General features: G+C 40.1%; 4 protein-coding genes across 4 annotated transcripts; 1 reads left to right on the top strand and 3 right to left on the bottom strand.

Annotated features, from left to right (window-relative positions):
- Positions 1–384: 384 nt before the first annotated feature.
- LOC106332877 lies at positions 385–1450 on the bottom strand. The gene is made up of 2 exons (XM_013771375.1): positions 1128–1450; positions 385–749 (listed from the first exon to the last, which is right to left on the bottom strand). Exons 1-2 carry the CDS (start codon positions 1326–1328, stop codon positions 414–416), a joined length of 537 nt encoding a protein of 178 aa, XP_013626829.1. The 5' UTR covers positions 1329–1450; the 3' UTR covers positions 385–413.
- Positions 1451–2218: 768 nt separating this feature from the next.
- Positions 2219–5645, bottom strand: LOC106328152 (U4/U6 small nuclear ribonucleoprotein Prp3-like). Its single transcript, XM_013766533.1, has 6 exons — positions 5160–5645; positions 4715–4996; positions 4242–4622; positions 3961–4155; positions 3706–3860; positions 2219–3216 (listed from the first exon to the last, which is right to left on the bottom strand). Exons 1-6 carry the CDS (start codon positions 5571–5573, stop codon positions 2334–2336), a joined length of 2310 nt encoding a protein of 769 aa, XP_013621987.1. The 5' UTR covers positions 5574–5645; the 3' UTR covers positions 2219–2333.
- An 848-nt stretch (positions 5646–6493) lies between these two features.
- LOC106335337 (zinc finger protein CONSTANS-LIKE 15) lies at positions 6494–8643 on the top strand. Its single transcript, XM_013773835.1, has 4 exons — positions 6494–7360; positions 7471–7641; positions 7959–8200; positions 8322–8643. The coding sequence occupies exons 1-4, from the start codon at positions 6626–6628 to the stop codon at positions 8422–8424; spliced, it is 1251 nt and encodes a 416-aa protein (XP_013629289.1). The 5' UTR covers positions 6494–6625; the 3' UTR covers positions 8425–8643.
- Positions 8644–8849: 206 nt separating this feature from the next.
- On the bottom strand, positions 8850–12630 carry LOC106335335 (sphingosine-1-phosphate lyase). The gene is made up of 15 exons (XM_013773834.1): positions 12263–12630; positions 12131–12176; positions 11551–11702; positions 11388–11447; positions 11046–11270; positions 10831–10972; positions 10627–10677; positions 10449–10540; positions 10183–10309; positions 9982–9997; positions 9785–9892; positions 9635–9689; positions 9409–9555; positions 9247–9325; positions 8850–9153 (listed from the first exon to the last, which is right to left on the bottom strand). The coding sequence occupies exons 1-15, from the start codon at positions 12472–12474 to the stop codon at positions 9031–9033; spliced, it is 1635 nt and encodes a 544-aa protein (XP_013629288.1). The 5' UTR covers positions 12475–12630; the 3' UTR covers positions 8850–9030.
- Positions 12631–13064: the final 434 nt, after the last annotated feature.

The raw sequence follows: 13064 nt of genomic DNA, 5'->3' as shown, positions 1-13064 counted from the left end.
CCCTACTCCCTCCCCTCCCACGTAGAGCGCGAGTCTTGAGGCCTCTTATCCTTCATTGACCCAATTTTAAATGTTGCTAGTGTAGCAAACTAGCAACTGTCCCAAACATCCCCTATTAACACTCGACACTCTCTCTTTTCATAACCAATCGATTTTTTATCTCACAAATGTACGAACTCCATACAAAACATGCATGCTACCACCATTCTTGCCCTGGTTAATGTTTTTCATCTGTTGGTTGAAACATTGCCGTCAAACCTCGTGTTAATGCGAATGAAACAGAACACGACCAATACTTTATACATATAGAGTCTATGAGATGAAAAGGATCGAGTTAAGAAAATGAAAGGAAAACTAAAAGCTTGTGTGAAGAGACTGAAAAAGAAAGGGAAAAACAACAGTAAATAAGAGGTTTAAGGAGAAGCAGAGTGAGGTCGATCAAAGCGGAGAAGATGAGCTGAACATTTGGGGCAATCATTTAAGAGTTTAGGTACCATGAAATACATTAAACAAGCTTTGCAACCAGCAACCACAAGAACTTGTTCTTCTTCCTCTTCTATGTGACTCTCCCTTGATGACTCTGATGAAGACTCTTCGCTCTCATAATAGGACAAGCTGTCATCTTCTGAAAACACAGTTACATCAGACTCTCCACTAAATTCACCTGCATTGTTGTAGCTAACCGAGTTCCTTGGATCTTCCATCACTCTCATTCTGCTGTTCCGGTTTATGTAGAAAAAATCTCCTGTCTAAACATTAAATACCACCTCCATACATCAATATTCCAAAGTAATAAATAACTACTTTGACGTTAAGAGAAGTGACAGAATGATTCTGCTTTCCTTCCTTGCTCCCCAGGTCATGAGACAAAAACAACTTGGACTATATTTTTTTTCAATGCGAATCTCTCTGGTAAATATACAAGAATTCCACTAAAGAAAACCAAAACAAAATTTATTTCACAAAGAAACAACATAGAAATGTCAGTTAGGGTTTCTCTTTTAGTTATGAAAATAAAAAAAACCCTTGGGAGCATTTAAAGACAATAGAGACAAGGGTTGATGTAATAAATGCAACATCAAACAAAATAATTCAGTTACAAGGAAACAAATGAAGTTACTCTTTACCTTAAGATCAAGACACTGTTCCAAATGTGAAGGAATAGAGATACGAGAATTGAGCTCCAAGGATCTATCTGAGATCGGGACATGATCACCCTCGCTCTCGTCCGTCATACTAAGCCCATCTTCGAAACTCCTTCTCCGATTACTCAGTGAAGAATTCTGCACCGATCTCTCCAGATATTTCGTTACCGTCGCCATATCCATTTTGTTACCCACTCTTTTGTTTTATTCGATCGAATTCACTCACAGGAATGTTTCAAAAGCAGAGAGAAGGAAGCGGAAGAGAATAAACCAAATAGAGAGTTTTGACAAATATTTAAGGTAGAAAACAAAAACGAAGAAACACTCTTTAATTAAAGGCAAAAAAGTCGTAAGGAGTGGGATTGGTACACGCGCCGTATGTCTAGGAGCGCGTGTGAAAGCTGGAGGGCCGTAGCTGTCAGGCGCACAACGACCATTGAGGCTCGCATTTTGTCGCACGTCCGTGTGATAAAAGAAGGGAACATATGACCATTTCTACACGAGCGGGTTATGCGCGTGACATACATTATCATCAAAATTTCGGTTGGTGGAGAGTGTCAGAGCATCCACGATGGGAGCTCTTGAGGAAATCTTTAGAGGGTGTGAAACCCTATTTCTTAGAGTTTGTGCAAAAAAGAATTCTTAAAATCTTTTGATAAGGATTTATCCTTACACTGTTCACGGGTCCCATTGACTATGTGGCGGTCCGTGAATGATCATTTTTTTTTTTTTTTTTTTTTAAAAAAATTAAAATATCCAAAATTAATCCGAAATGCCTTTATGCTAAGGAGTCAAATGAATCTCACCATTGCGGATGGTCTATAGAGGATATATTTATTTTTCTACTTTAATAAGAACTATATTTATTTTTCTACTTTAATAAGAACTCAAATCATTCTAAAAGTCTTCGTGGATCACTACGACTTAATCAATGATATTAACTTGTACCGCTATTCTTAATTTCTTAGTATGTTTTACTGAGAAAAGAGGTGAATCTGATCATGCATTCTGCTTCGTTTACCTTTGCTTACCTCGCTAAAAACAGTTAAAACACCAACACGACAAGAAGCAGAACACAAAACATGTGTAGTAGTTAAAGCAGTTTCAAGGTGATGGATGATGAGAGAAGATAAGAAGTAACGGTACCAGAGACATTATAGCAATTGACAGAATACACTAAGGAATGATTTAGTCGTCTGTGTAGTTGACAGCGAGATCCCAGTAGTGAGCGACACCTGCATCACTGAATACTTTCTTGGCAGCTGATTCCGTTAAGCACTCTTGTACATGAAACCTACGGAAACTCTGTTTCGCAAAGCTTCCTTGCCAAACCAACCAGCACTTGTTATTTTCACTATTCTCCTCTTCGTCTTCATCTTCTTCCTCTCCTTCCTTCTTCACCGCCTCTTCCCAGTTTATCCGCTTCAACATAACCTTCCCGTATCTCTTTATCTCTTTACTCTTGCCCTCCACCACAATCACACTCATATCCTCGGTCATCACACTACATCCCGTCAATCTGTTCTGTCTTGCATTCATCTCCACCTTGAATCGAGTTTTAGGATGAGAAAGCTTGTTGACCTTGTACACCGACACTATTGTCTCCAGCGTTGTTGTTGGATCGTCGAAGAACTTCCTCTCTTTCTTCTCACGTTTCTCTGCAGGAGTTAGCTTCCTTGCTGTGTTCCTGTCCACGTGAGCCTGCTCACGTTCGGCAGCTGCTGTGCGGATCTCCTTTTCAAGCTTGGTTGGGTCTTGTGTTGCTTCAGGCCCAAGAACCTTCATCAGGTTGCTCATTTTCACCTTTGCTTTTGGTGGTTCAAGCAAACCTTGTCTGATCATCTCCTGTTTCTCCTTTTCTTTTGCTAGACGCCTCTGGGTTCGCAGCTTCTTCTGTTCCCTCTTTGTCAGTTTAAGAGGCTGGGGTGGTGGAGGCGCTGCTTCTGCAGGTGGCTCTATGGGACGCGGATGCTCAATGTAATGTGTGAGTTTTTCTATCTTCAGGTCGTTATCGGTAATGATACCATCAGCTATGTCGCCATATATCCCACTGGTGAGGACACTTGCATCCCTGAAATAGAAAATAAAAATATTATGGCCCATCATGAAAAGGAGCCAAAAATCACAAGCACAAAAGCCACCCAGATAAATCTGCATCAAAGAAAGGAAACTAAGTGGTTCACATATCATAGGAGATTCATTATTACCACTTACCATATTCTACTGGTAATCACATGGTGGTGTCACAAAAGTATACAAAATTTCAGAAGCAAAATGAGCCAGCACTCAACAAAATCAACAGAAATGGGAGAATAATTCAAAAATAGACACGAATAACACTTAACAAACAGGAACAGAAGCTACTCCTTATGGTTATGCATCACACTTTCATCCTATACCCTAGAAGTTACACGTTCAGCTTGAAGTTACACGTTCAGTTTGATAGCTTTAGTATGAATTTGTTTTCCTCATAGTTATGCCATCTAATTCATCAGATGAATATTCGAAACAAAAAACACAGCACTAACAAAAAAAAAGCAGAGTGAGAAAAATTACGTACCACCACTCGACATCTGGGATTACTTCCTTGGGCTTCTCTTTTCTCGGGGCACGTGCGGATACTTCTATCAAATTTGGATTGATACCATCACTGGCCTTAGCCAGATGGGCTTGCTTCACCTTCAGTTCTCTTGCTTTTGCTTCACCAAATTGACTCTAAATCAAAGATAAAGAAATAGACACAGTAAGACCTCTGTAAAGGCCAGCAATGATGAAATGGCTAAAAAGCATTCATCAAAGAAAATACAATGCACACCTTTAACTTCAGACTCTCAGCATCCCTAGTCCATTTGCCTTCCTCAACAAACTCAAAACTCATACGTTTTGGTCTCAAAATCTTGTTTTTATCAATACCCATCCTTGGATCAAAATGGGGGTTTTCTTCTGGATTTACTTCCAGTTGGGGTTTAAGAATCTGAAAAGAATCTTTCTTCTGTTTGTTGATGTTAACCTGTAAACATCCAAGTAGTATATTAGGAGCTCGATCACAAAAAGAAAAACATAGAAAGCTTAGACATTCAAACTAAGTTCACTGACCTTTAATGTACTAAGATTGCTTGGTTTAGTCACACTAATCACATTCCCATTTTCATCTATCTCCCTTCCAAGTGCATCCACACGCAGAACAGGGGGTTTGGTCGGTTTCTGTGTAACAGCCATTGTCTCTGTGGGTGCCTGTCCTGAGAAATAATTGAGAGTTGAAGAGAACTTTGGATCATGACGGAATGCCATCTTTGCTGCCAACTCCTGAGCTTTCCTAACAGCTTCAATGTTGGAAGTACTCTCAGGGCCAGGGAAGACAGCATGTGACAGTGCTGAAGCAGAAGATGTTCCTGCAGATACAGCAGGAGTGGTAGTCGATGATTGCAATCTGGTATGTGAACTACCTTCTGAAGTTGACTTAGTACCCTGGTTCATCTGCGTCAGAGAAGAGAGAAATCAGTTTATCAAACAACAAAGTTCCAAGAGAAAGAATGAATGCAAATGTCCAGAATATCTACAAATCTTACCGAAGAAAGCTTCTTAAATCTATCCGCAATTCCCTTTCCAAGCTCTATGGCTTTCTTAGCTTTCGCTAATGCATCAAGAGACGAGCTTGCGCTACTTTCCCCAGCTGTTGACGATGTTCTTCCATCTGTACTAGATTTTCCATGAACCTCATGAGACCTGACATTACTAACTCCCTTATTTTCATCCTTTGTAGATATCGAAGATACCTTAGTGGGCAGGGTGTGTCTAGGGGCCAGTGAAGTTGTTTCCAATGCAGTAGAACTATATGAAGCTGCGCCCTCCTGCATAGAAACAAGAACATACGAGCATCACAAACACAACTTTGAATATCTAAACGCAACCAACCACAAATCTACTGAAACTGAGCTAACAAAGAAGAATCTTGAACAAAGCACACACAAAGAAACTATTTTTTGATCAAAGAGAAGGCACAGAGAAACTCACAATCTCGACGCCAGAAGCTCCGTTCATGGCCCCAGACCCCTCAGCTACATCCTCAACGCTGCTTCTCCTCTCACTACTCCCATCAGCAAACCTAGATTTCTTCTTCCCTTCCCTATTCTCATTCTCTTCCTCTCTCTCTTTCCTCTTGCTCCTCCCTTCCTTATCCTTAGACCTCTCGTGATGCTTATCCCTATCTCTACTCCCTTCCCTGTCCCGAGCTCTATCCTTACCTCTATCTCTCTCTTCCTCCCTATCGTCGCGCCTCGACGGCCGATAATGATCCGAATCGCGACGCTTCGAGTCGCCATCGCGATCACGGACTTGGTTCCGGTGTCTGCCTTCACGCTCCGGCGAACGATCCACACTCGAATCACGATCGTCCCTGTTGCTCCTGGAGTATCTCTCGTTTGCCATGGCTATTTAGGGTTGTTCTTCCTCGCAAGCTGTTGTTTCAAATTATTAACGAAAACCTACCACCGTGATAAACCAGCGACGCGGGTAAAATACACCGGCGGAATCTATAACCGACTACTTGTGAAGGCTTCTATAATGGGCCTAAGCCCGTTTATTAATTTCCTTTTTGAAATTATTTGTTTATGGGCCTTATTAGTTCTTTTTCAAAATTATTTGCCAATGGGCCTAAATTGTAGCTTCTATTTCATTTGTTTTCTCATTTTCTGTTTTTTTTTTCCTTCTAATTTGGAATATTTTTATACTCGACATAATGCTGCTGCATCTTTAATAATAGTAGTATGAAACTTTTTCTTTATCGACGTCACTTTGTTTCTCACATTCAATGGATTGGATATCTTGAAAAATATCTCACGATAGTAATTATGTGACATGTGCTTTTATGTAGCGCACATAACTCTTGCCAACAACCGGCCCTACAATGAAAGATGACATTATCAGATTATCTCCTCGACAAATGATTTGATTATAAAATATAAAATATAGTTACGTTAAAGATTGAAATGTTTGTAAAGAGAAAAAGAAAGAAAAACGATTCAATACGTTACTCTATATTGGTAAGTGATTGCTATTTACGAAAAAAGCTAATTCTACAAAATCACGTGCTTTAATCCAACTTTCCCCTTATAGATTACAGAAAAAAATATTTAAAACAAAAGGTGAAAAATGGATTAGATATTTTCTCATAGATGTCTACATCTACAGCGGAAGCTTCGCCATCATGATGGCGATTCGCTCAGCACACCGTTAGATCTAAGCATCTCTCGATCTTAATAGTCCATTCCGTACGCCGCAACACAGAAGATTACGCCCCCAAACCCTACAGTATTTATATCTTAGTTAGTACAATAATTAGTTGAGACAGCTACAGCTTGTTCTGTCTTATTGACTCCAAAAGATTTGCAAAAAAAAAAACTTCCCTTGGAAAATGGAAAACGTGTTAAACCGAATTTGATTTTTTTTTCCACTCCAAAGTAGTTTCTCGAGGAATCATCATGAGCAGTAGCGAGAGAGTTCCGTGCGACTTCTGCAACGAGCGAGCGGCGGTTCTGTTCTGCAGAGCCGACGCGGCGAAGCTCTGTTTGCCCTGCGACCGCCACGTGCACACCGCGAATCTCCTCTCCAAGAAGCACGTGCGGTCTCAGATCTGCGACAACTGCGGCAGCGAGCCGGTCTCCGTGCGGTGCTTCACCGACAGCCTCGTCCTGTGTCAGGAGTGCGACTGGGATGTTCACGGGAGCTGCTCGGTCTCCGACGCTCATGTCCGCTCCGTTGTCGAAGGGTTCACCGGTTGTCCTTCGGCGTTGGAGCTCGGAGCGTTGTGGGGGATCGATCTTGAAGGGAGGAAGGAAGAAGAGAAGCAAGTTCCGGTGAGGATGGAGAGTTTTGGGATGGAGTTGGATTCGTGGATCTCTGGATCTAACGTTTTGCAGGAGCTGGTGGTTCCTGTTCCCAAGAAAGGTGGATCTAGCTGTGGGAGGTATAAGCAGGTGTTGGGTAAACAGCTTGAGGAGCTGCTCAGGAGTGGTGGTGGTGGAGATGATGGTGGGTGCGATGGAGAAGCAGGAGAAGAAGGGAATATGGTTCCGGAGATGCAGGAGAGATTGGGATGGAGAAGAGATGAAGAGGAGATTAGTGGTGGTGGTGGGGAAGTGAACCAGCAGCCTCCAACGACGTCGTTTACATCTTTGCTGTGGAACGCTAGTGATGGTCAGAAACAGAGTACCCAGGTTTGTGAAATCTTGTCTCTCTCTTTTTGATTCTCTTGGCATCATTAGAACAGTTTAGGTGTCGCTTCGTGTGGTAAGATTATTAAACCTGTGTCATTGTGAACTTGTAGATATGGGATTTTAACTTGGGACAGTCGAGAGAACCTGAAGTCAATAGCAGAATGGAAGCAGCAGCATACGTTACAAAAGATGCTGCTTCATTCAAAATCAACAGCTTTGTTGAAGTCAAGAAGAATGATACTTGTTCCACTAAAGCCAAAGGTGTTAAAGAGATTTTCCAGGTAAACAGTTAGCTTCACACCTCTCTCAGGCGACCTCGTTTAGAGATTATTAACCTTTTGTCAATTGTCATAGCCTTTGTGCTAAGATTTGTTCTCAGAAACGGTCTCTCCTGAGGAATAGAGACAGTTTCAGAATTTTGAAATCTTAGTTAGAAATAAAATACAAATTGGCTTTGCTTTTCTTTGTTTTATCTCAGGTAATAGATAAACAGCAACATTTTGGCTTGTGATATCTTAAATGTTTGCCAAGTTAAATGTAAACCATACATACACACATATTGTGAACTGTGGTGCTGATTAGGAGGATTCTTTTACAGGATGACTACAATCAATCTACTTCAGGGCAGGTACCAGTAACGTATGAGAGCAACAATCTTCCAATTTCCTTTGGCTCCGAGAAAGGTTCAAACTCCTCCAGCGAATTAAATTTCACTGAAAAATTTGCTGGAACTAGTTGTAAGAGTACAAGACTAGTGGCAACCAAGGCTGATCTGGAGCGACTGGCTCAGAACAGAGACAATGCAATGCAGCGTTACAAAGAAAAAAGGAAAAATCGAAGGTAAATATGCTCTACTGTTTTCTTCTCCCTTGAGATAATTTTTCTATAGATCATCTCCCACCTGTGAGTCTAACACCCTACTATGTTTCTCCCTTTGTCTTTGAATATTGGGTGCCAACAGATATGATAAGACCATAAGGTATGAATCGAGGAAAGCAAGAGCTGATACAAGGTTGCGTGTTAAAGGCAGATTTGTGAAAGCTACTGAAGCTCCTTATCCTTAGGTTTCCTATTATTAGCTTAGGGACTTTATTTCTACTTCCACTGCCTCCTCGTAAATGTATATAAGATCGCTCTCGTTTCTTTTGCGTTTGTTTGTCTTGTATGTCCCCTTTTATGTACCTTGGAAACTTCTCTAGTTGGAAAAGGATTGTTTCTTAAACTAGATGTGTACTGTTTCCTGGTCATTGACTGGTCTAAAGATGTTTGGTTAAACACTCCTTTACCAGTCAATGCTACACCCGATGTAATAATGGCTAGTACTCCTATATTACCAACACAAGTCATTTTTTACAGTTATGAATCGGTTCGAATAATAGCGTTTGTGGTTTGTAGGTGGCTGCATGGTTCTTGTTTGGACGGTATCTAGCAATAGCGAATCTACTATAATTCGTAGTGAATCACTAGATCAAAACCTTCTTACCACAAATCTGACTGATCATCTTTTTTATTTCTTCTGAATGTGTAATGTAACAAAATGAGCCGTGTATTGTAATGATTGTGATGAAATTTAACTAGGACAGTCCAAACAATGAGGTTGTAAAAGTACATAGTTTTGCTCTTGCAACTAGAAATGTGATATCAATTTACTCCAACCTTGCGAAAGAAACTTAGTACTGACTGTCCATGAAACTAACAAGAAGCTCATTCACCATCCCTCGGTCCGGCATCTTCCCTGCTGCTCCATATATTGGAGCCAATCCTCCTGTGATCGGTCCTGGGTTTGCTTTCACCTGAACCAAAACATAGTAACAACGAGAGATCAATCAACTGAAGAAAAAGAAACAAGCAATCAAGTCAAAAAGACTTCTCATCAGTGGGCTTACAGTTTCTACAGCTTCACGCAGATCCTGGAGGAAGTCATCCACCACAGGGACGTGTTGAAGAGTTACACATATATGGATGCTGATCCAAAACATATACATGAATAGTTTCAGAACAGTGAAAGAGAAGAATGTTTAAGAATGTTTTGGTCTTGAAGATTATACCTGTTGGGTCTCTGCAGTGCATTCAAATGCCAACCTTTTGAAGACATGATGTCATTAACTTCAAAGATATCTAATGATTTAGAACCAAACGCCACGATGGTCATATCTGGCTTTCCAACGACAAACAGTTCACTGATTCCCCTTACACTGCAGATTATGATAATACTTGACAGTCAAAGCTAGTTTGAAGAAGAGACATAAAAGGTAAAAAGTAATAATTACAAACCCTTCCTCTAGTCTTTTTGATGCTTCCATTATCTTGCTTGTGTTTTCTAGATAGCCTAGTGAAACAAACAACAGAATCAACTATTTAAAGCTTTTGACACTCTCTCTAATGACTAAAAAGCTTGAGACTTTTTAAGAGAGTCGTGCAAACCTTCTTCGCCGAGAGACATCATTGCAGCCCAAGCACCAGCAACCAGAGAACCAGGCCTACTCCCTGCTATAGTTGGAGACACATATAGTCCTCCTGACCATTCAGTTACTGCCAAAAAAAAAACGTTGTTTCAAACAGTTAAGAAGCAATACCAAAGTTAGTATTTGCATGAATTCAACGGTTTTATTCTTACTTACCAGCAACAAATTGGTGCTGTTTTGTAAGATGCAGCAGCAGATTTTTTGCAGGCAGACAAAACAAATATCAGATAAATATCATATATAAATTGAATGATGGCAGAATCAGAACACAGGAGCTGAATAAGAGTAAATCATATGTTCTTGGTAATGTGCCTGGAGAAATTGCATAAGAGTGGGAGAAGAATAAGCAATTTTTACCTTTCTGATCTCATGGTTTCTGTAGAGAACTGTACTAGTTCCTTTAGGAGCCAAACCATATTTATGCACATCAATGGAAATTGAAGTGACTCCTTGTACAGAAAAATCAAAAGCTGGGATCTGGTACCTAAGAACAATGAGCAAAAACAAAATTTAACTTATCATTTCTCTAAGTTATGATCATAGCTTCCTAAAACTATCAGCATCTCTTTATGTAGGAAAAAGGCAAGCCGTTGATAAGTTGCCAGAAGAAAACGGTTGCATACCCAAGCTTTCGAGCGAAAGGTAACACAAAACCACCAAGGCAAAGGTCAACATGAAAGCATATTCCATAGCTAAGAGCCAGTTGACCAAGCTCCTGTATTGAAACCAAAAAAAAATTGATTGCATGTAGAAGAACATAAGTGTCTTTACAAATACAGGAGAAAGAGAAACCAGTTTTACCTCAATAGGATCAATGATGCCATGAGGGAATCCTGGTGCTGATCCAACAATCTGAAACAATATGGTTTAAAAAAATCATGAAATAGGCGACGCACAAGCCTTAACTACCATGAATATGTTCAACAGTCCAAGAATACCAAACCATGGAATCTGGAAAGGGAAAACATCAAAAAAATTATTATAACTGCGAACTCAAAACATTACCATGATGGTGTTTCTGTTTATATGCCTCCTCATTGCCTTCACATCGGCTCGGAAGTCTTTGCCTACTGGAACTCGCCACAACTTGATGTTGAAATACTGAGCCGCCTTATCATAAGCCGAGTGACCCGACTCAGGTATAATCCTACACTTGCATATGAACCATTGTTCCATCAATAAAGTGGTCCACGTAAGAAAAGTGCGGGAGGAAACATTACATTTCTGGTCGTTTGATTCCCTTCTTGGACTTCATATAGTCACGAGATGACTTCACAGCCAACACTATGCTTTCTGTTCCTCCAGACGTCATGTTTCCGCATATCTGTTCCCCTGAAACCGTTTCTTTGCTTCCGAGTAAGGCAGCAGTCATTGCGACTACTTCTGATTCAAACCTCACCACACTCTGGAATACGTCTATGTGCAACGGATTGGTATGCGCAAACCTGGAAAGCCATCATCCATACATGACATACACATAGAAACTTGAATTACCTTTCTATACACCAACAAAAGATCACCATTTACAGGCCAAGAATAACACACAAATTGCAATAACTTACATTGAACATGCTTGATTTATCAATGTAAAATGTCCTTCAGACTCGTTTCCACCTATGTATCTGTTAGTAAATGTAGTACAAGTTAAAACGAATCTCCACCAAAACCACAAGGAACATTCGTAGGACGTGTATATAACAAAGCTATCAGCTACCAGAGACATACACAGTGCCAGAGCATTTTCCTTGCCAAGTAGGATCATTTCTCTTCTCAGTCTCCATTTTCTCTAGAACTTGGACACCTAGACCTTTTACTGGCAGTTCTTTAGCCCAGTTATTTTTCTTAGAGCTGCCACCAGATTGTAACTGATCAACAACCTGTAGAATTACAAGAAAAAAACATAGACCAGTTAGCGTCAATGGTATAAAAACATTGAAGTCTCTAACCAAGAAACAGACATAAATACAATACACCGAAGCTAGTATGGTCTCACAGATCTAAGTGATTTGCTATTTTATTTACAGTCTCAAATCCCCAAGTAATTTTCTACATTCGAAAACTCGACTCCAGCAGACTCATGTCTCAATGATAGAAAATAACCATTTGGTCCAAGACATTCTGCTGCTTCCCTGCCAACAATAATCTATATCCTTATCACTGACTCAGGCGCGAACTAAAGAGCAGAAGATACTACTATAAAAAATTAGAGGGAAGCATTAAATAGACTGGTGGAGATTTTTTTTTTTTTTTTTTTTTAATAATTGGGTCATTACACTGACAATCTGCAGATTCAGACACAACCCACCTTTTGTTTCTCTGCATCTATGTAGCTTTGTACTCCAGGAATCATTCTGTTTCATTTTCCACAAGAATCATTAAACTCTCAACCATAAGAAAAAAGAAACAAGATTGAGATCGAAGAAGATAAGATTCTCACTTGAGGAAGCCCATGATAAACCCCAGAAGACATGCTTTCAGGCCTTTCTCGTGGACAACGCCCAACACAGATCCGATAACCTGAGCTAGAAAGAGAGTGAGAAGCGGGGCAAAGAGAAGAGCCAGAGGCTCAAACTCCGACAAACGCGAGTTTAGCGAGCCTCGAGCTTGGATCAACATAGATTTCACCGAAGAATATGATAAAGAATCCATTTTTTTTTCTTTTGTTTCCTGCTATGGGGAGGGGAGAAAAGTGAAAATCTTTTTAGGACACAGCTAAAGGAATCTAGAAAGTGATTGGGTAGCTTATTAAAGAAAGACTTTGCGTGTGCCATCACAAGAGTTAACTTCGCACTGGGATGGCCAGACACACTTCATCCATCAATTTGGTTTTAGTCAAATGTTGCAACTCAAATAAAAGATAAGAACATATGGTTGTACAAACCAGTACTAGCTAGCCGCCTTGCAATAAATTAGTACAGACTCGGAGTTGACCTATAAACTATTTGACAAGCAATTTCTTAATTCTTCTTCTCTTTACAGCAAAATCACATAATCGATCAAGGGACAAACGTAATAAAGCATAGTCCCAGAGGGCTAAAGTGAGACTGGAAACCATTTCAAATTTGTTTTTAACAATTTCTTACATTTGTAAAATGAACAAACCATTCGAACCAAATACAAGAGAGACAGTAATCTTCCTCTCTTTCTCAAAACAAATCATCTTAAGTAATAAAGAAAAAAAAAACACAAGAGAGATATGATGGAAGGATTGCTCAGATAGATGCTACAAGAGTGATGTG

Source organism: Brassica oleracea, chromosome C3 (assembly GCF_000695525.1).
Source record: "Brassica oleracea var. oleracea cultivar TO1000 chromosome C3, BOL, whole genome shotgun sequence".
Lineage (NCBI taxonomy): Eukaryota > Viridiplantae > Streptophyta > Magnoliopsida > Brassicales > Brassicaceae > Brassica > Brassica oleracea.
Note: the sequence above shows the minus strand (reverse complement) of the source record. Positions and strands in the feature narration are given on the sequence as shown.